Source organism: Trichomycterus rosablanca, chromosome 2 (genome assembly GCF_030014385.1).
Source record: "Trichomycterus rosablanca isolate fTriRos1 chromosome 2, fTriRos1.hap1, whole genome shotgun sequence".
NCBI lineage: Eukaryota > Metazoa > Chordata > Actinopteri > Siluriformes > Trichomycteridae > Trichomycterus > Trichomycterus rosablanca.
Window position 1 is genome coordinate 29,806,700 of NC_085989.1, and position 23,525 is coordinate 29,830,224.

At 38.4% G+C, this 23,525-nt stretch overlaps 1 protein-coding gene across 1 annotated transcript in view; it reads right to left on the minus strand.

Moving 5' to 3' along the window:
* The window catches only part of cdk6 (cyclin dependent kinase 6), a 51,325-nt gene that overhangs the window by 21,448 nt on the left and 6,352 nt on the right, over window positions 1-23,525 (minus strand). Inside the window, exons 3-4 of the mRNA XM_062990690.1 lie at window positions 22,941-23,076; window positions 12,047-12,214 (exon numbers count right to left, since the gene is read on the minus strand). Of these exons, the coding sequence (XP_062846760.1) occupies window positions 12,047-12,214; window positions 22,941-23,076 (304 nt within the window). The remainder of the gene's footprint in view (window positions 1-12,046; window positions 12,215-22,940; window positions 23,077-23,525) is intronic.

Sequence of the window (23,525 nt, forward strand, 5' to 3'; positions counted from 1 at the left end):
ACTTCAGACGGGCCTGGACATGTACTGGCTTAAGCAGGGGGACACGCCTGGCACTGCAGGATTTGAGTCCCTCTCGGCGTAGTGTGTATACTGATGGTAGCCTTTGTACTTTGGTCCCAGCTCTCTGCAGGTCATTCATCAGGTCCCTCTGTGTAGTTCTGGGATTTTTGCTCACCGTTCTCATAATCATTTTGACCCCACGGGATGAGATCTTGACCCCAAGGAAGATTATCAATGGTCTTGTATGTCTTCCATTTTCTTACAATTGCTCCCACAGTTGATTTATTCACACCAACCTGCTTGCCTATTGTAGATTCACTCTTCCCAGCCTGGTGCAGGTCTACAATTTTCTTCCTGGTGTCCTTCGACAGCTCTTTGGTCTTGGCCATGGTTGACTGTTTGAGGCTGTGGACAGGTGTCTTTTATACAGATAACGAGGTCAAACAGGTGCCATTAATACAGGTAATGAGTGGAGGACAGAAGAGCTTCTTAAAGAAGAAGTTACAGGTCTGTGAGAGCCAGAAATCTTGCTTGTTTGTTATTGACCAAATACTTATTTTCCACCATAATTTACAGATAAATTCTTTAAAAATCCTACAATGTGGTTTCCTGGATTTTTTTTTCCACATTTTGTCTCTCATAGTTGAAGTGTACCTATGATGAAAATTACAGACCTCTCTCATCTTTCTAAGTAGGAGAACTTGCACAATCAGTGGCTGACTAAATACTTTTTAACCCCACTGTAACGGTCATTAACCCAACATATAAAATATCTCTGACCATGACACACAACTGTTACAAGCTTTTTATAGGCTTTGCAGTGGACATTTTGGGTGGTCCTAATGTTTTGGGTTATTGGTATACTGTAAACCTACTAATAAAATTGTACACACAGTCCGCCTCATCCTCCCCCATTTTTTAAAGATTTTGCATAAAACACCAAAAACATTTTCAACATGTAAGTTAAAAACACATTAACGTTTTCATTCTGTTGGAATATTAAACAGGATGTAAGCACAGGGAAAAGCAAAGCAAATTACTAAATATACCCTTTTCTTAAGGACTCTTAGTGTTTAAGATTGAGTGCAACTGTACCATCACTTTTATGGTCAGTTCACCTCTTTACCATGCCAAAGACTTAGCACTGACACAGCCGTTCTGTTATTGCACACACAGGGTTGTATTCAGAATAGAGTTTGTATATGTGTGTATAAGCAGGTAATACTGAAATGATCACGCCAGCAATAGGATTGCAGAGAGTGTCTTGGATTCTGCTTGTGTGATTAAGTTTAAACTTAAACCCCTTTTCCCTGAGCCTTATTCCATCTACCAATAATCAGTGTTGATTTCAGTGCCACTGTTGGAGGTATCCACAATATATTAATAATAATGTATCACACAACATACTACAATTACAGTATGTAAATTAGATTTAAATATACACTATATGGCCAAATGTATGTTGACACCAGGTCTAGGTGTTGTATCCACAATTACAGATGTATAATATGAATTATATCAATTATTTGCTTTCAACTATGGCAACAGTTTAAAGAAATAGTTTGATGAGTTGGTGTGGAGGAACTCCTGTCATCCTGACATTAACTCTAATGAACACATCCGAGATGAATTAATGTCAACTGTGAGCCACGCCTTCTTATCCAACATCAGTCCATAAATTGTCACAAACACACTTCTTGTTAAATCTTGTGAAAAGCCTTACGAGTGGAAGCTGTTATAACTACAAAGTGAGGGGGATATTGATGTTAATGCCCATGATTTTAAAAAGCAGATGTCCAGCAAACTCAAGGTCAGGTGTTTACATACTTTTAGCCATCTCATTTATAAAGAGTTTCATTTAAACTCCATATTCTTTACATGATCTTAAAACGATCTAAACAGCAACTACAATAACGCAACATCCTGCACAAAAAGTCCAAAAAGACTTAAAAGGATTATTCATTGGTGAAGTCTGTGGGACATTTAGCAGAATTACTGTAAGTACAAAGCTCTCCCAAACATGGCTTTTACATAAATTGCATGGTGGCAATTTTCATAATTTAACTGGGCTGCTCAGAAAATGCACTTGTACGGCTGCATTGATGTAAGTTATGTTACAGACTCCAAAAATGGCTCATGCTACTTATTCCCTTTTTTGCAGTTGTCAAGTCAAGGTAAGGTGTAGGAACAGGAAATGCTCCTTACTGGATAAACACTGGTTGAACAGCAAAAGTTTCAATGGCAAACTCAAAACTAAAATAGTTAAAGGTTTGATTACTGGTGTTGAACATTAAGGGATTTCTCCCACCCACACTTGAAGATTAAACCAGCTAGTACATTCATTTAGGGAAACTTAAATGAAACGTTCAGTTCAGTATCAGTTCTAGGCTTTAAAATAGAAACGTTAGACAGTGGAATTATGTTAAATTACTCATTTCATAACTCGTGAGCTTGTGTGGCCCCACTGCTGATGACAGCATTGCCTGAGTTCTGGGGGTTTGAATTCCAAGCTGAGCTCACAAACACAGAAGGTGCATGGTGTTATGTGAACCTGGGCATTGAGGGGACACATGTCAGTGCACCCTTAGTGCCAGTACCAAAGCTGGATATATAGGAGTGTTTTGTCAGAGAGGGCATCTGGCATAAAAATGGTGCCAAATCAAACATGCAATGGTGGTGACCCTTAATAGGAGGAAAGGGAACCATTCATTCACTCATAACCCAGCCATAACCCATACCTGAGGTGGTATTGTCATGACGGCCGAAAGTACAGTGACACCGGCAGGGTTCTCAGATAAAACGTTTTAGCAGACCAGATTTAGTTGAAAAACAGGTTGCCAATAGGGGAACCAGCATTACTGTGAAGAAGAATCCGTGATAAATACACATTCATCCACATGGAGCAAATCAGTGCTCATTGAGGTGCAGGTGAATGCCAGTTAAGAGATACTAATTTATGAATCACTGGCACCTCCATGCGCCTCTGCAGACAATAAATGGAATGGCAGATAGGCATAAGTCTGCAACCCATGCCCCTCTGCTGATCTCCATAGCAGATTACCCTGCTACAGATATATTAGCTAATAAACATCTACTGTTCTGACAAATTATAAATGCTTCAGGTTTTTAGAAGATTGTTTCAGTGGCTTTCCGAGACACTTTTAATAAAGCTTGAACTCAGCTTTAAAGGTTTTGCACAAAAACCTTGAGCTCACAGTAACAGAACCGATTTTCCATGTGACATATCTAAATACATCTGGAAATGATTCCAGAAATCGCCTCCCATCAACATGCATAAAACAGTTAAAATGACTGATATATTTGTTCCATTTGATGATTAGTTGTGTTATCACCGCACTGCCTGTGAAAGCTATTAGACTTTAATGTGGAGAGGGTTGGTTTACAGAGGTGTACAGACTGTGTAAGATTTTGGGGGGAAAGAGCTGAAGTCGACTGGAGAGGCGGTGGTTAGGTGTTGCCAATATGAATTTATTCCAGTGGAAGAGAGGAAGGAAGAATCAAGGCCGAGAGGACCCACAGCAAAGGCTGCTGTAGAGTTTGTGGTAGGTGTTGGTGAAAGAAGGATTCTTTTTAGACCAAGCACTACATGGGCTGCATCACACATTTTGCATTGCTTGTAAATAGAAAGGTTCAGGTACAGTAGTAAAAAGGTAAACATCATATTACTTTTATCAACATCTTTCTTTGCAGCAGCATTGCTATAATTCAATTGTATTTAGCTAGCAAGCAAGCTTGTCCTAGCAAGCATAATCAGCCCTGCTCTCTTGGTAAGGAAATTGATAATAATCAGATCTGTCTCCATCCTATTTAAGCTTAATATCTGTTAATGTTTAATGTTTTATAATGTTTGTTCTTACAGCATAACTCTTAAACTGGTACTGACACAGAACATGGGAATGCTAAACAAATAGTTACCATTAACCAAACAGTCAGATACTCAAAAGCTCAAAATAAGTTAAGTCTGTCTTTGACTGCTAGTAGCCAACAAGTGTGAGCAGACAGGCAGGAATGCATGTTTGGGCAGCTGTGTTAACCATAAAACCTAAGACATGGTTAATTTCACTTTCAATTATATTTTTATTTTGTCTAAGCAGTGCCTTTATTAGGCTTTGGAAAAAAGCATAATTGTAGCAGCCAATCTGAGCATAATATTAGCCTTGAAGCTGAAAGGATTGTTACTGTCCAAGCAACAGCCAATCAAAGTTTAGAATGCAAGATCTAACAATTACATTTTTGCTACTGAAGCATTAGGTGAAGCCATGCATTTACAAGAATGAAAAGAATCCTGATGTAAGATGTTTTATGCAAGGTAGAACAATACTGTTGCTAAAAGCCACTAACAATCAGGGGATAATCACAAATAAATAAGGTGGCCAAAATAACGGAAACAAAGTAACAAATTAAAGAGACTAAAATACCTGCAGTGAGATGAGCTCCAATTGGCCATGACTGGATTTGGTGAAAGAGAGGAAAAATGAATACATAGAAAATAAAAAAGAATCAGTTGGGACTAGCAATGTATGTGCAGCACCCCAAACCCAGCAACAGGCGCTGCCTGCACAGGCCACCTCTAGGGCAATCTGCTCTCCCAGGCGGTTCTGTTGTGAGGCCTAAAAACAACTGGGCAAGTTCCCACAAAGAGATAAGTATGCTGGCATCACACACCAGCAGAAAACTGGACTGTAGCAAGCCTAGTATCATGGCTTCAGAGAAATAGCAGGTTTGCCAACAGAGGAGTGTCACGCTTCCCAAAAGCTCTACAGACTTATCCACGGTATCGGACACCAACTCCCAAGATGCACCACTCGGTCCTGTGACGCCGCTAACCAATCAGAACTTGATTGCGAGATCAGCCTCACCTGAGTTTTAGATTACTTCCGGTATAAATTCTCATTCCAATCTGTAACGTTTCAAAGAGCTGACAAGTGTGACAGAGAGAAACCAAACTATTTAACTCATTCAGCAGTTGACACTTTACATGGGTGCTCGGGTGGTGCAGGGGGAAGTCTGGGGGAAGACAATGCGGGTTAAACATGAAACTGATTTTTGCACTACAGTTAAAGTGTTGCTTTTAACTTCAGTAGTTATGATATACAGTGTGTTGTATCATTTTCACTTCCCACATCAATCCTTCACTTTAGAACAATCAGACTACTTTACATAAGTAGCAATAAAAATGCAACAGCAGTTTGTCATATTAAATAATTCAAGGAAAATCCCTTCTGTAACCCAAATCTAATGCAATGCGCGTGATGCCTACTCGAGTGCTCTCTTAATTGCTTTCATGGGACAATCTGGTATGTTTAGATTTTTTTCAGGCTGGCTCCAGGTAGGAGCTGGAAACAATTTATGACCCACACCATTAGTGTTACTTAATTCTGAGCTCAAAGCATGTGGAAGGCAAAGCAGCGCTTGGTACAATATCACCATCGTGGACAGTCCGAATTCCTTTGGCGAGCTGTAACCTAGTAACAACAGCAACCTCCCCTTTCTTCTGTCTGTACATGACCCAGGATAAAGACCACTTAATGTAACCAAAAAGGCAAGAGGAGAAAAAAAGAAACATGGCTGCAGTTTGAGCCTTTATGTGGGGGCTTAATGCCGTCAATCAAAGGTGGACAATGACCACCGGGAGAGTGGAGGCATTATAATAATCAACAATGCACTAGTCCCATGAGATTTATAGGGTCAGGCTAATCTCCACATCGATAGCACCCAATGGGTGGTCTGCCCAGTTAATTGCCCTCAGTCTTTCATCTACAGGCTGTAAGCCAGAACAAGATGACTGGCAGATGCAAAACAGCAGTGTGAATCAGCTTTAATAAAACGTGTTTAAAGTTATAAGTTTATTCATTTATTCATTATCTGTTTAACCCCTACTTTATTCTACTCAGCGTCACAGTGGGTACAATTCACTCGACAAAGGGTTGAAAACATACTGGAAAGTTCACCAGTCCATTACAGGGCAAGTTCTAAGTTTTTGTTGTTGTTTTTTTGCTAAATTTTGGATAACCTGGATATACTGTATGTCCTTATAGGAGAAAATTTTTTAATTAGCAGTACAATTTACAGTTGATCCATAAAGTATTCAGACCTCTTGACATTGTGTATTTGATTTTTTTAAATAGATATAATTGCCATTTTACTCATCGATCTACACTTATTTATATATAATGACTAAATTAAAACATAGTTTTAATAGTATTTTTTAAATAATAAAAATAATTTAGATGTAAGGATATGAATAGATATCTAAGGTTTTGAGTTTTTCTAATAGCCTTAGTCATTTTGAAATAAAAAAAAGATTGGCATGGCCTTAAACCTTTTAACTGTACATCCCAGGCAAGAACGGCCTTAATCAGGAAGGCAGGAGGAACCCAACAGTCACTCTGACAGCCTGATTTGAGTTTGTTAGGCAACGTATAAATGATTCTCTGCTGTAATAAGATAAGACATTAACTGTTTGGGCAGAACAGCAAGCACTGTGTGTAGCAAAAACAGGCAGTGCTTATTACCTAGCTTATAACATGCTTACAGTGAAACACGATGGTGGCAGCATCGTGCTGTGCGGGAGCTCCTTAGTGGCAGGGATAGGGAGGCTGGTTAAAAATGAGGGATACAGGGTCTGAATAGTTTTTCAGTTGTCAATTGAAATAAAAAAAAACTCTAAAACATTGTTACAGTCATTATGAGTGTCACCAGCACCACAACACCAGTTTATATTAAATGAATAGTTCAAATAATTTAATCCAGTTCACTTTAAAAATAAACATTGGCATGAAGCAGCTTAAAAGAAATATGTACCCATATACATTGCATAGAAGACAATGACTGAGGAACATTTTACTAACAGGAATTCCACACACATGTGGCAGGACATCCAGCACATTACCAACTACAGTGCTGCTACATTAATACTGACTACCAACAAACAGTCTTACTGTACAGACACAGGAGGTGAGATAAATCCTGTCAAAAAGGCTGCAGGGCCTGATGGGATCCCAGGAAGAATGCTCAGAGACTGTGCCCACCAGCTGGCAGAGGCGTTCAATAAAATCCAAAACATGTACAGTTCTTACCTGGTTGATCTTTATATGATATTACCATGATCTTTCTTAATGATTATAGGCCAGTAGCACTTAACACCTTTCATTGCAAATGTTTTAAAATACTGAGCTTAAAACATATCAAAGCCATCCTCCCTCCAACACTGAACCAGCTTCAGTATGCCTACAAGGCAAATAGTTCCACAGAGGATGCAATTGCCACGGCTGTTCACCTAGCACTGACCCATCTGGAACTACAGAGAATGTATGTCTGGATGCTCTTTATTATCCACAGCTCTGAATTTAACACCATCATCTCCAGCAGGCTAGTCACCAAACTTCTTGACCTTGGTCTCAGAAAATTCCCTGTGCATGTGATTTAAAGACTTCCTCTCCAACCACCTACATGAGGTCAAACTTGTCCTCTATTTTTCCGCAAGTCTGGCCCTCAGCAACGGAATGCCACAAGGATGTGTACTGAGTCCCCTCCTATATTTTCTCTACACATTGTAGCTTTAGAATACTATTTGGACATTTACCATTAAGAGTATATAGCTGGAGTAAATGTAATTTGAAAAATGTGGCAAATATAAACAAATACCAGATAGAGAAAATGAATGAGTTGAATGGTAGCTTTAATTCTAAATACTTTTTTGCAGTGATTGATTTACTTGTAATTAACTCTCCCAGTCTTGTCAGTTTTAGAGGGAAAACACTCTGCTTTACCACAAATTTAAAAACAATGTCCTCTGGATGTGTATTCTTGGTACAAGATCACTTTGGCATTGTACATTCTTATTAATTTGTTTTTAGCAGCTTCTTTATGCTGTCAAGTGGCTGCTGTGAATCCAAAACCTATACTTGGTAACACTGGGTGCAAAGCGAGAATATGCCCTGGATACAGTGTCAGTCTATAGGAAGGTATCAGAAAATAATTCCCTACTACCTTTACACTGCATTACATGTATTTTAAGTCTCTGAATATATTTGTACTGCTTTCACAGCTAGTTTTGGCATTACTGGCAGGCATGTTATAAGGCATTTCTTATAATGTCTGACTAAATGTGTGAAGCTTGCTAAAATATGGCCTGGTATGAGCAAAATCCCCAAGGGACATACCTTCATTCTTTATGTAAATTAGATAAGCAGGCCTCTCTGTAAATGATTCATCTAACGTGTCAGACACTAGTGTTTTTTTCTTAAGAGCCGGTCACAACTGTTCTCCCCTGCATGCTCTAGAAAACAGTCAGAACTGAATATTGCCCACCTCAAGGTAGGGTATAACTCAGCAGCAATGTTGCAACATGAAAGGGATATTATGAGAGATTTACAGTCAACTCAAAAATTACTGGCAGTCTTGATAAAGAAGGCAAAAGAAATTTGAACAATTTCTTAAATTGTAAAAAAAGAATGTTTTCATTTATTATTTAATTTTTAATCAGGTGGCACGAAGGGCAAAATGACCTTATTTAGTCAACAGTATGGGAAAACGTATACAATACACAAATAAAATAAGACCAAAAATGGTCATGACCTTTCTTCAAATCCCAATTCCAGAAAAGTTGGGACATTTCGTATATGATAAATGATGAATAATCTGGGATGTTAATCCTCTTGCACCTGACAAATGTAAAAAGAAATTACATGTTTACACTGACCAAATTATTCAGAATTTTAATGCCTGCCTTTAAATGGTTTAGGAACTAAGACACTAATTGTTGTAGTTTTGCCAGTGGAATTTCACATATTCTTACTTGATTCAAGACTTTAGCTGCTTAATAGCCTATGGTAGGTGTGGTCTGACTTTTTCAAATGAGGAGAGATCTGGACTGCAAGCAGGCCTGTCAATCACACACGCTCTGTGTCTATGAAGCCACGCTGTTGTAGCGCATGCAGAATAGACCTGACATTGCCTTGCTGAAATACCCATGGGCTTCTTGGGAAAAGACACTTAAGAGACCACTGTTCCACATAGTTTTAACTGGTTGCACACAAGTTAGCCTGATTGATAGAGGAGTCGTTATTTATTTGAGTAAATAAATCTGTGTTTTAGTCATTCTGTCACAGAAAAGAACAGCTAAAGGAATCAGTAAGTTTTTAAGACTGCTTTGACGTAAACATCCGTTACATGTATGTAAACTATGAACTTCAACTGTGTATTAGTAACCAATAAGTAAGTAAACAAGAAGCCAGTGTTAATGTGTTTTATTCATGTGAAACTGATACACACCCATTTTTTCAGTTAAGTATTTGCGTACACAGAAGAATATGATTCATTTATCTGGTCAGACTCAAAGAGGAAGTGTTTTTGCCACACTGGAAGCAGGTGAACAGGGGGATTCCAAACTTAAAGTAGTATTCACCTCTTTCTTTTAGGTTCTTTCTTAGGCTTTCTCACTTTTTCACCATCTCTCTCTACCAACGTCTCTGTCTCATTCCTAACTCTCTATCTCACTCACACTGTTTCATAGCAGATGTGAGGGGTATTTAGGGTGGAGAAGGGGTTTTCTAATATCTCTGGTGGATTCCCAGTTAAACTTACAGAAGCTTAACTGCCTAACCACTAAAACCACAGAACTGAAACTATACTTTAGCAGCCAAACAGAATTCAAGATAAAAAAAAGACATTGTTAATAAAAGACTTAAAGTTGTGCAATATTCAAATTGTCCTTTGTAGTATAAACAGCTACAGATAAGTGACAAATATAAAGGAAAATCCAGCATAACATGGTTGTGGGTCACTCCAAGCTGCCAAGAGAGCTTTTATGCTGACTGGCACATACAAGTATGGAACTGTATTAGAGACGTCATCCTCGAAGAAAACACACAGGATAAAAAAAGTCTGTCATATTAATTATGTGATCTGTCAGATAACTTTGAATGGATTTGCAGTGAGCCTTCCCTTGAAGGGGCTAAGTGACCCCATAAAATACCGATCGTGGTATATAAGTAACAGCCCCACCTAGACCATGAAATGAGCCGTTTCTAATGTAATATGCATTTTTAAGGTTTGTGTTTAGCGATTTAACATTTTTCATTCACGTAGTATTCAAGTGCCTTATGTTTACTGGTTAATCTGCGCTATGAGGTGGTCCTAGCAATCCTATGGCAATTTAGTTAGCAATCGCTTAGTCAAAATGTCCCAGATGTCAAAGTCAAAAAATGCTAAAAATACAACTCGGATAGCTGAGTTTGGAAAACTCCCAACCAATTCTGTGGACGCAGATGGGGGTAAGTCAAAACATGGACAAGAATTTACGAACATGAAGCCTCGCACCGTCACTGGATGTTCTAGGTTTATATTTAGCTATTAAGGTAGGCTGTGCTGTGTATTATATCCATTTAATTTATCATATAATTAATAAGTGTTATTTAATGACTGCCTTGTGGCACTTTTCTTTAAAAACATGGTCAGTTAAACTCTACTTATTAAGAATTACAAAACAAAATACATCACTTTTCTACATGGTCACCTTCCGGTGCATTTTCCCAGCGTCGTACCAACTTTTTAATGTCATCAGCAATAAATGTTTTTGATTGAGTACGTAACCACTGATGAACCGCTGCTTTAACATCATCATCACATGAAAATCTTCTTCCCCTTAAAGCTTCTTTAAGCGGTCCAAAAAGGTGGAAATCAGATGGCACTAAATCCGGACTATAAGTTCTCTCTTTCTCTCTCTCTCAAAATATAAAAGTGTGGAAAGTTTTTGAAATTCCTTATATATAAGTGACGGCTGATGTCCCTCCTCAAAGTGTGGTAAAGAATTCAGCTGCCATTGTTCTGATTTATGTTGCATATTTTATGAATTTGCGAATGAATAATCTTGAGGTCACTTTATTCTTCGTTCTTTTGATTTAAGATGAACTGTGTCTGTTTGGTGTTTTTACATGTCACGAAGCATGATTGGATGGTAACTGCTTAACTGTATCATGCCGCTCAGATATTCAGTAGTTAGAAAAGATGTCCCAATAAATTTCTCCATATAGAGTATTTAGATTTTCTTTGATCGCTTGCCAATACGCCTTACAGGGAAACAAAGTTCATACCTTTCAGAAACGTTTTACGTTCACAGTATGTGTTCATTTATCAACTTGACATCAGAGCCATCTTCAACTTCAAATAAATGACAGAGAGAATTCAAATATTCGATCACATGATCCATTTCACTCCCAGATAACTCTATAGGGTCGAAAGACGTGTAGCAGCCAGCTGTAGTCTCACTTTACACTTCATACACCTGCTTTTGAAATCACAACTGATAGGTAGCATTCAACTTTTCTGGTTTCTGACTGGGAGATATCCATGTCTGTCTCAGGGGAGTGGACGATCTTCTCATTCTGACTTACACAAACTTAACCAAAAATCCCCCATATATTCTGAGCTTTCATAGTGTGTGCCAAGTTCCTGTAACTTCTATCTTTGTACAAATATAGACCAGGGTGAATTCACAAATCAGAGAGGAAATGTAGGGAAAAGGTAATGTGAAGTAAAAGATTAGATACTGTATCAGACCTATGACAGGCTATTCATAAAGTGATCAGTGATTATGAGATTTATTCTTTACAGTATAATTTAAGTCTTGGCTAAATGTTCTGTTAATAAGCTCAGCTTTTTGTTAAACATACTGACAAAACAGCTGAAACAGTAACTCACCCACAAAAATACCCAAAATATTCATCATAGTCAGATATATATTATATCTCATAGTTATTTTTATATAAACATACCCTTTACTATTTTTTTATTTAAACAAACCCTTTACCCTTTATTTAAATAAAACCCCTTATTTAAATAAAAGCCTTAAATGTGCATTATGGGATCATCAGTCATTAGTTTTCATCAGGGAACATATCATATGAACTGATCTTTTAGCCTGTACAATCCACCCTATCAATCTCACCTGCGTCTACTAATATCTGAGCCAGTTTTAACCATGAATAAGGTAAAATTATAAGTGTCGTGCAATCTGACTTACCACTGAAGTAAGCGCCATCTGAAAACTGTATATGCGTGCCAGACCGAAGTCAGCCAGTTTGATCTGTCCTCCACTGGTGACCAGAATGTTCTGGGGCTTCAGGTCTCTATGAACCACACGGTGTGAATGCAGAAAGTCCAGACCCTGAAGCAGTTGGTACATCATATCCTGCAAAAACAAACACAGAAAACTCAGGTAATCGTAACAGGTCAAGCTCAGAAATCCTAAATATAGTCCAAAAGAGTGCAAATAAAGAAATTCCAAGGGATTAGAACAATATGTCTTGTAAACAAATATAGGTTGCAAAAAATAACAGAAAGCGGAACACAGTATGCATTCAGAATAAAAAATTAAGTACAATATATGGGCAAAATATTGTTGCCATTTCTCTTATTTTTACTTCTTAAAATATTTTCCCCAATTTTCCTCCCAATGTAGTCGTACCCAATTACCTAATTAGTATTTCCACCTCTACTGCTGCAGACCTTCACTTGTAATCTAAGAGAACCACAACCGACACATGTGCAGCACATGTGCACTTCTTTTCACCTGCATGGGGTGGGTTGATATGGAGATCCATCACACACATGTAGAGTCTTGCACCGACCCAAATTCTCCTCTGTCCCCGGTCAGAATCATAATTGCAGCAGTTATGAGAAATCCCTACAACCTTCCCTTTCTCAGATGAGCCAATAATACTCTACGTAACAGAGCTGAGATTCAAACTGGCTAGCTTAAAATGTCAGCAATGGTGGGATACCATGCTTAACTGCAGCACAACCCTCGAACCTTCTATTAATTAGAGTTTAGTTGTTTCAGCCACATCCATTGCTAACAAGTGTAGTAAATCAAATGTATAACATGGACCATCAACCTGGCCAAGTGGTTGATTGGGTCCAATTGCGTTTTCTGCTGTATTCAAAATCTGCTGTATTTGCAGACTTTATAGAATGGCTTTCTGTGTGTGGTACAGCTTTCTGTAAGGCTCTGTGTGAAAAAATATGATCAGAGGGCAGGCATGATAGTCTTAGCTTCTCTTGACCATTATGGGGTTGGTACAAGTGGCAAGAGAATTGCAACAGAGGAATTGGTAATAATCCGATTGTGTTAAATATGGAAAAAATGCAACAGATAAATGATATGCCTCCACACTTGTGGAGGTTTGGACAATACTCTTTCTTGTTCTAGCATGATTGTGTCTCTGTACAAAAGCAATAAGCATAAAACAAGTTTGTTGAGTTTGGTGAGGAGGAACTTATGTATTTTTGTTGGCACAGTGGTAATGACCCTACTGGATTCTACAGAATTGCTTTTGTCAGTTACACTGTAATGTAATGTTTTTTGTTATTCTAATTCTAGTTTTGGCCATCACGGTTCGTAAAGCTATAGATATCAGGATTTCTGATCTTGTGATCTGAAGCGGAAACCAGGACTGTATCCCTTTAAATCTGAAACATGGCAGATGTTGGTAACGGACATTGATGTGGGGCCGGAAAGACGACATGTTACTTTAAAGCACTGTTCTGCTGAGGATCTACTTCCCTGCAGCTGTCTCACAAGCACTTGCTCAGTCCGAGGGGCAGGCAGAGAGCCCCTGATGCCACAGACTCGGGGGAGAATGCAGAGGAAGGGAAAAATAAGAGACAGAGAACTGCCCAACTGCCATTTCCTCTGGTGGGACTTGCACAACAGTTAAAGAAAGCTGCTGGCTCTGGGGGCTGCTTTAAACTGTGATTACACTTAGAGAGAAAAAATAGTCATTAAAAAAACATTTGTTCAACCAAATGGTAAGAATACTGATGCAAAGAGACTTTACAAATGAGATGAGTCTTGGTAAACTGAATACTGAATCTATGTTCTTAATGAATAGTAAAGCTGCTTTGCTGCAATCTGCTTGGTATGACAGCAAAATGCAAGGACTAATTTTCCCAGTTCCCAGTTCAGGTGAAACCTTCAGATAATACAAAACATTAACTATACGAAGACATGTTGCCAACCTCAACTTTCAAATAAAAAAGCCAATTGCTTGTAACCAATCAAAAAGCCGGCCTTTCTTATATTCTTATGGATATTCTAAAAAACTATCAATTGTGATTGAAATAAACATAATAGATGTGGCACTTTCTTTCACTGGAACCTACATTGTGCTCCAAAATTCTTTGGTAGCCTTCAGATTTAATGAAGCACACAGTCAAGCCTCCAGTACAGGAAGCAGAAACAAAATACGAGGGATCTTCCAAAAGTTTCAGCACTTTTATATTTTCATTGGAAACAGTGAGGGTGGGAGCAGTAGTAATTGGTTGTGTCTGAGAGACAGAGAGCCTTTAGTCCGGATTTAGCACCATCTGATTTCCACCTTTTTGGGGAAAAAAGTTTTTCCATGTGATGATGATGTGAAAGCAGCGGTGGCATTAAAATGTTTTTGAAATTCTTAATAAATAGAGTTAAAGAAAGTGCTCCTGGGTCTCCTTCATCCAGATGATACAAATAGTGCAAGCTGACACTGTTGGATCTTGTACCATTTTCGCACGTGGCAGATAATTAATGATAATTATCATTGCATTCTAAGGGCAGCTTAGTGGGTAGCACTGCTGCCTCACAGCAAGAAGGTCCTGGGTTCGATCCCCAGGTGGGGCGGTCCGGGTCCTTTCTGTGCAGAGTTTGTATGTTATCCCCGTGTCCGCGTGGGTTTCCTCCCACAGTCAAAAAATATGCCACCAGGCTAATTGGAAACACTGAATTGTCCTATAGATACCTAGCCACTAGATGAACAAACCCGTTCATTGTAGTGCCGGTCCCAAGCCCGGATGAATAGGGAGGGTTGTGTCAGGAAGGGCATCCGGTGTAAATCCCGCCGGCGACCCCAATGGGAAGAAGCCGGAAATGCCGATCCCGTAACCAAAAAACGGGACAAAGGCTGAGGAACAAACTGAACTGAATCAAATTTCAGTATTTGGTATTTAAAAAGCTTTCAAGTGTATCAATAATCATGGATCTGGCCACAAGAAGTCATGAGTTAATTGATAACTTCACCACAGTGGAGGTCTTTGTCCATTGCCAGTCTTCTAGTCTGAACCTAATGTGGCTTTAATTCGATGTGACTGAAGTGAAAAAGGGTGACTAGATATTTGCGAGAGGTGTTCGCAGCCCTCAAATTGAACAAATCAAGCAAAAGCAGCTCTTAAACAACCTGCCTCCGAGACCTCACAAGTGACGTGGCTCAGGGCCCACCAGTCTATTCACTTCCCAACCAGCTGCTGAGTAATTAAAAGCACTAACACAATAGTGCGCACACTCAAGCAGAAAACATTCGCAGGCGGAACAGATCTGGTCGTGCCGAGGAAGGACGCGGGGCCTTTAATAATGCAGATTGAGGAGGCTAGGTCCAGGAAATGCATGTGTGAGAGTGAGGCCTGTGTGCCTGGTGGCAAGCAGAAACAAGGGCTCTTTCTAAATGCCCATCCAGCCATGACCTACCAGACCTACCAAGCCGGTGTGGCACAAGCAGGCTGGTACAACACCATTATGCTTTATAATTCCCTTTGCATTGGCTTCAAGCCATGTTTCTACATTTCTTAAGAATTAATACATAAAAACTCATCCCAACCCTTCTTTTTTTTTTCTCACAGATGAGTAAGCCAGACTGTCTATTGAATGTTTCATAGATTATTATTCATATAAGATCATGATTACCCAAAGTTGTTTTTTAACCAAAATAACAGGCACATCTATTTTCTGTAGTGGTACAAAAGATATAAATAATCAAACTACAAACAATACCCAGCAGTAATCATCCTGGTACTGCTTCTGTGCTCTTATGCTGGCAACTAATGATATTACAATCTGAATTATTACATCATAACACAAGCTATGCCAAAAAAGCAGCAATATTTTAAATGTAAAAGTTAGTTATTAGACGTGTTGTTGTTACAAATGTAACAGCTCCTGTGCCTCTATTATCCAAGAATCCAACATGATTTTTCTTTAGGCTTTTAATCTAAATGACTCTTAATGTGAAACGTGTTTGAGTCGTCACTAACAGCCGCCAAGAAAAATTCTAAATGACTGTACTTGACTTGGGGCAGCACGGTGGCTCGGTGGGTAGCACTGTTGCCTCACAGCAAGAAGGTCCTGGGTTCGATCCCCAGGTCTTTTCTGTGTGAAGTTTGCATGTTCTCCCCATGTCTGCATGGGTTTCCTCCCACAGCTCAAAAACATGCAGTCAGGTTAATTGGAGACACTAAATTGCCCTATTAGTGAATGGGGGTGTGTGTATGAGTGTGTGTATGTGTGTCTGCCCTGCGATGGACTGGCACCCTGTCCAGAGTGTTACGGTGTGTCTTGCATCCATTGAAAAGCCGGTACTGCTTTGGGGATAGGCCCCAGCACCCCCCGTGACCCTGATTGGATAAGCGGTTAAGAAAGTGAGTGAGTGAGTGTACTGTACTTTATAGTGCACTACATAAAGGTGGATAAGCAGTATACGTTGTACCCTGTGTAATGCATGTTAGTACAAACTAGAAGTGAATTTGGAGTTCAGTTTATGTCAGCATGGACAAGACCGCTGCCATCCAGTTGAGGTTTTTTAGGGCAGTCCATGGTTACTTCAGTAAGACAAAGCCAGACCTTATTCTTCACACAATACAACAGCAGGACTTCATGGACACATGTTCTGCCTGCCCCACTGGCCTACCTGCCATCACAACTCACATTTTGTCACTGTTTACACTTATGTACAAATGCCTTGATTCATAAGTGCAAAGTCAAAAAAAGTTGTTGTAAGTAAACTGCATCTACATCTGTCTTCTGGACCACCTCAAAGATACGCATGGAGTTCTGACAAAAGTGACACCGAAAACATAGTTCCCAAAAATTCAACAGTCAAAACAGAGCCTCCAGAAGGTACCAAGTATTCACATGCTAATTTATGAAGGGCAGCCATATTGTTTATTGTAGCTGGACACAATGCTAGACATCTGCCAGTTAGCGTTAGTTGTAATTCCCTCACCATGCTTCATTAGTCTCTCTTTATGGGGCGGAGACAAGCCTCTGAGAGACGCTGAGCCTGGAAAGGCTGGCGGCACTTGACAACACAGCACCAGGCGCTTGATGTCCCTCCAGCCGGTTTGATTCCTGGGGCCTCTTTCATCAATTAGCATGCGGTGGGTCCAAAATGGGACAGCAGTGGACAGATTGGGGGATTTTGATGTGGTCAGGAGAGGTGGAAGCTCTACAATCTGGTGTCCTTCTGGGTGGGGGGACAATAAATGAAGTTGTTGGGGGTCTTTAGGAATACTATACTCAAGCCCTGTCCCTAATGACCTTTATCTCATAATCGAATAAGAAATTTAATCTGTGTAGCCTAGGCAAATAAAAAACGACTATGGAACTTTCCAATAAAAAATGTTTTATTTATTTAACGCTTTATTATTTAACTAATTATTACTATGGTGGTTTGTGGGCCAAAATAATCCAATATGCAACCCCTAAAATGAAAAAATGTTGTATAGTACTACAAACCCAATTTCCAAAAAGTTGTGACACTTTCTAAAAATGCAGTAAAAACTGTAATATGCAATTTGTTAATTCACTTAAACGTTTATTTAATAAACAAAAGGACAAAGATTTTTCATGTTTTCAATGACAAACTAGAAATTGATGCCTGCAACACACTCAAAAAAGCTGGGACAGATTCCTGTTTATCACTGGGTCATACTGTATCACCTTTTCTTTTAATTAGACTTTTTAATTGTTTGGGAAGTGAAGAGACTAATTGTTGCAGTTTTGCAAGTAGAATTTTTGCCGTTCTTGTTGTGTACAAGACGTGAGCTGCTCAACAATTTGTGGTAACCTTTGTCTCTTCATGATGCGCCATACATTTCCAATAGGAGGCAGATCTGGACTGCAGGCATGCCAGTCAAGCACACACACTCTACAGACCAAAAAACAGGTTTTCACTGCCTTTCGATCCATCTCAGATGACTTCAGGACTTGAGAACCCATTAGTGTTTTCATGCTAAATTAATACATGGCATCCTTTTTGCATAATACAGTTTCAGGCTGTATTTCTTGATGCAGTTCATCATGGTAGCATTCTCAAACAGTACTGCCTAAAGGCTCCATAATCACGCAAATATAACAGCAGTTTCCGCTCTTGGCATTTAGCCACCAATATTTCCTCGTACTTCCTTAACCTTTTCATGATATTATTACTGTTTATGGTGAAAGACCTAAATTCTTCGCAATTTTGCGCTGTGCATCATTCTTTTTGAACAGACTGAAATTCTCTCACAAAGTTTGGCACAAAGTCATGAACAATGACCCATCTTTGTCTGCATGGACTAAGTCTTTAGTGAATGCTTCTTTTATACTCAATCATGATGACCTCACCTGTTACCAGTCAAACTGCTCATTGCAGAAACTTCCAGAACAGCGTTACTTGCATTACCTCAGATTTATTTTGCATAACATTATATTGTTTTTATATATTTCTTTGTACTTGTATTAGTTAAATAAAAGTTTAAGCAATATAGCAAATTACAGTTTTTATTGCATTTTTTAAAAAGTGTCCCAACTTTTTTGAAAAGGGAGTAATTGTGCGTGTTATGTTTTGAAACATTCAGAATACAGTTATATACAGTCTAAGTCTATTGCTACACGTATGTTTGCTTTTTCCTCACATGGAAGCTCTTTTTTGTACAGTATTCTGAACAGGATTGTGAGGTGTAAGGTTTCTGTGGAAATGGGCTACTTCTGACCTGTTGATTGGTTGGTGGTTGGCTGTTTTGCATAAATTTGCATTGCAGGTGACAAGTAGACTCAATAACTGTCAATTGCAAATTGTTTCATGCAAATCTTTTTATTTAATAATTTAGTATCTGTTTTTTGTCACCATATTATTGATATTTCGAACAATGGTAAAAAGCCTGGTGTGTAACACTAAGCCAGTAAGTGTTATTAATAGTGGAATGTAGAATTTTAGACTGTATTGTGAATGTATTATGAATACAGTTTAGATAAAGTTTACATACACTTGAGACATGTATGCTATTGCAGTGTTGAGGTTTTGATGTATGCAACTAAATGACTAATGAGTAGAGCACAAACTGTCCATACAAAATATGATTTTGAGTGAATGTTTTAGTGATGATAAAAATATACAGTATAAAGCACACAATATTTGGCTATATGTTCCTTATCTCACTTTACCTTTTATTAGTCTGATAGGCATCAGCAAGCTTTAGGCACAATTCTTGCAATCTTTAAAAACTATATTTAGGTTTACTTAGCTTAGTTTTTGACATGGACTTCACTTTTTAGTATAGTACAAAAATCTAAATAGGGTTGGGGTCTTAGAGGGGTTATTTTAAAAGCTTAATTTTAGTTTCAGTTCTGTCAAAACACCCAACCGTATCCAAAATTTGAGGTAATCCTCTTTATTATTTATTCAGTTGATTCCTGCAATGCACAAAAAGCTCCATAAGGTAATTCTACCACAACCATGCATGACAGTAGGTGCAACAATGTTGGGTTTGAATATCTTACCTTTGCTCCATTAACCATCTAGTCATTCTGGCCATAAAAAACAATTTTGTTTAATTTGACCACAAAACTGACCTATTGGTTTTTTTTCATAGCCTGACTGTGTGTTAATAGACCTGTATTAATAGTTTCTGACTATCCAGACAAATGATAGAATCATTCTGACTATGATTTCTGACTATCCAGACAAATATTCTTTTAGAATATGGTGATTGTTTGAGTTTTCTTCCCAACACTGACTAGGAGATCATTGCTTCATCTGTACTCTGAGATCTTTAGATTCTTGACTTCTTTAGTGTAAGTGTTTTGTCTCAGTCTAATGGGTGCAGTCAAATTAGCTTTACCAGACAACAAATTTAAATATCATTAATAGGGCTGTCAAACGATTTAAATTTTTAATCGCGATTAATCTCAGAATTTCATATAGTTAATCGCGATTAATCGCATTAAAAAAAATCTGTGTAAATGTTATAGAAAACAAGGATTTTTAAGTGAAATGTTACAATTAAAATGGTGAACACATTTTATGCTAAATGTACTTATGTTAAAAACTGCTGGGACAAGAGAAAACTGTAAGGTTGTTTATTCACTCACATACTAGGCAGTAAATGTCAGATTGTAGGTTAGAATTTCTCCATCAGCAAACATTGTAGATCAGCGGTGCTTTAGGTGGGATAAGGCGTAGTTATTGTATCAGACTTGTCTGTGGTTGTATCGTGACGATGGTTTGATGGACGTTTCTACACGAAGTGAGTGTGTTTTGACCCTTTGAGGCTTCCATAGTTCATGAACTAACGTGCTCGACTCAGCTTTCCGGTATTCGGTACAGAAGAAGAAGTTAATTAAGTGTAATAAAGTGTTCTGCTCCCGACAACTTGTGAATATAGCGTGTATTTATTTCTTTATTATGCAAGTGCATCACTACCACGATCGGTTACATTATGTTAACAAACCGCAAATGAAAAACGGTGGCAAGTCCGACATTAAAACGTTTGTTCTACCAGTCAAGTGTCAACATGAACTAGAATTTGCGTTAATGGCACTAATTTTTTTAATCGCGTTAAATTGAGGTCGCGTTAATGCGTTATTATCGCGTTAACTTCGACAGCCCTAATCATTAAACAACTTTCCACATCAACAAATTCATAATCTTAAATCCAAAATGGTAACCATGTGGCCACTGTTGGGCCCTTGAGAATGGTCTTAACCCTCTTGGCTCCAGGGATGCCGTACAATGGCTGCCCCTGTGCTCTTACTCCAGCTTCCAAAGAAGCTGAGATATGCTAATAAAGAATTCCATTGTACTGTACGTGTGTACTTGTATGTTTAACAAATAAAAGCATTCCACCTGCACTAGATTATCCTTATCTAAAAGATTTTTTTATATTTTCAGATTCCCACAAGAAAGTTTGTGTATTATGACAGAACAGGTTACTGAATGCAATATCTTAGAAATTATGCTTATATAAGTGTAGATTAATAGTGATAAAAGTTCAGGATGACACAGTTTAACAGTACAAGAAAAGCTTGGCTGACTCATTTTTTGAATAATTTTATATATCGGTGTAAATCTAGGTATTGCTTAGGAGTAACTATAATTTTGGCATTTGGGGTGTACCCCAATATAGTGATGGCTGCAGCTACAAAATTTCTCACGTATCAAACCACACTGAAAACACTTTGTTTTTCATTTAAATGCAACAACATTAATTACAAAAGAAGATATTCGCCTTCAAGACAAAAGCCGAGACTAACGACTGGAAACAACTTTGATGAGAGAGTAGGTGATCAGAAGAAATTAGCCAGCATTTCAGCTCTACAGCTATTGATAAAGGTAAAAAAACACTGATACTTCTGACATTAAAGGATTATCTATGGACGAATGAATAGTATACGCATCCTAAATAAAGATCACTTACTTACTTGCCCCTCACGGAAGCCTCTTACATTCAGCTTCTCTGTTCACAACAAAAAGCAAGCAACTGAGAGGGCCAAAGCAGACAAAACCACACATACACACTCTGAAGCAACATTCCTCTGGCCAGTCTTCAGTGAAAGCCAGAGCTGAATGAAAATAGAGGCACACACAAGAGCCTGACTCTTTAATTAGAAGCCCATCTACCACATGCACTGCCCATCAAAAGGCCAAGCCTCACCCTGATCTTTAACTTCTATTCTCCATCTGCTTCTTTAACTCATGGCAAAAGATACCATTTATATTCTTATTCGTGAGCTTTAGAGTGGATAATCAAAACACAGGGTTTACTCGGTTAATACCAGTCAGATAGACAAATACAATTAAGCTATATATTAAATCAAAATGTCATTTGCTGAGAACTGGCTTATTGTATCAATTAGCAGTAATCTTTTCAACAAAATTACTGTTAATGTTTTGAATAAAATATGTATTTTCTTTATTAATGATGATAGCAAAATAATGCAAAAATGCAAAAGAACAAGGGAATTATCACCACATTCACAAATAATGCAAGTATGAAGGTTGCACCTTTTGTGATAAGCAGCTATAGGTTGTTTCCATTCATTTCTATTTCTGTAGGGTTGTTAGATTTAAGCCATGGAATATTTAGGCATACAGAAGGGGTGTACTGAATGCTTGACAGTCTAAAAAACGTGTTATAGAAGCATACCAAATGTAACACAAAAGTAGGGCAGCTAAAATAAAAATCTGTCTTACTGGTCGAAAGCCTAAAAACCTCACAACCCTAAAGCAATCTGCGTGCTGACTGACACTGTGGTTCATAAAAATGAAGTTTAACTTTTTGAAAAGCTTTAATTTTATAATACAAACAGCTGGTTTGTTCTGTTACACTCACTCACTTTCTTAACCACTTATCCAATCAGGGTCGCAGGGGGGTGCTGGAGCCTATTCCAGCTTTTCAATGGGCGCAAGGCACACAATAACACTCTGGACGCAGGGCAGACACACATACACACACCCATTCACCTATAGGGCAATTCAGTGTCTCCAATTAACCTGACTGCAAGTTTTTGGACTGTGGGAGGAAACCGGAGCTCCCGAAGGAAACCCACGCAGACACAGGGAGAACATTCAAACTCTACAAAGAAAGGACCCGGACCGCCCCGCCTGGGGATCGAACCCAGGACTTCCTTGCTGTGAGGTGACAGTGCTACCCACCGTGCCACCCTTGTTCTGTTACAAATTTATTTTTGTTGACTAAAACTAGATGCTATTTTATTCAGGGTAAACTGATACAAAATTAGTAATGTTAATATGATCAAGTCAAGGTTATTTTTAATCAATGGACCACAACCAAATAAATAAGCTGTAAAAAGTTGACAGTTCAGATGATAAACATCAGCTGCAAAATACCTTAATGGTTTCAGGTGGCACTCCTGGATCAGGTGCTTTCTCCAAGTATGTCGTCAAGTCTTGATCCACATGCTCGAAGACCAGAGTCAGTTTTGTCTCCCGATCAGTTCTAGAAACTGTGCAGACATCGAACAACCTAAGGAAACAGATAAAGAGAATATATTATAAACATTTTCATCCTAAAACCTCAGCCATTTATGTAAAACCATTATGACAGTATAGTTTTTTTCCTGTCAACCTCAATTCACAATGTTTATTTAATCAAATAAAGAATTGTTGACATTTGTCAGTGATTAACCTGGTTTTTACCTGTTATCATTTCCTTATTATTACCTGTTTTATCATTTCCTTATTTTATCATTTCCTTATTTTATTCTACTCTATTTTTATTTACTGTATTTACTGTACTTACACTGTACTGGAGCTGCTGTAACACTCGAATTTCCCCCATGGGGATCAATAAAGAAATCTTATCTTATCTTAAATAAGCCAAACAATGTGAATCAGAAGGGAATGCCCAAGAGTCATCTTGCTGTCCAGACTAGTTTGCCTGACTGTTTAAAAGAATGCTTGTGATGCTTTAAA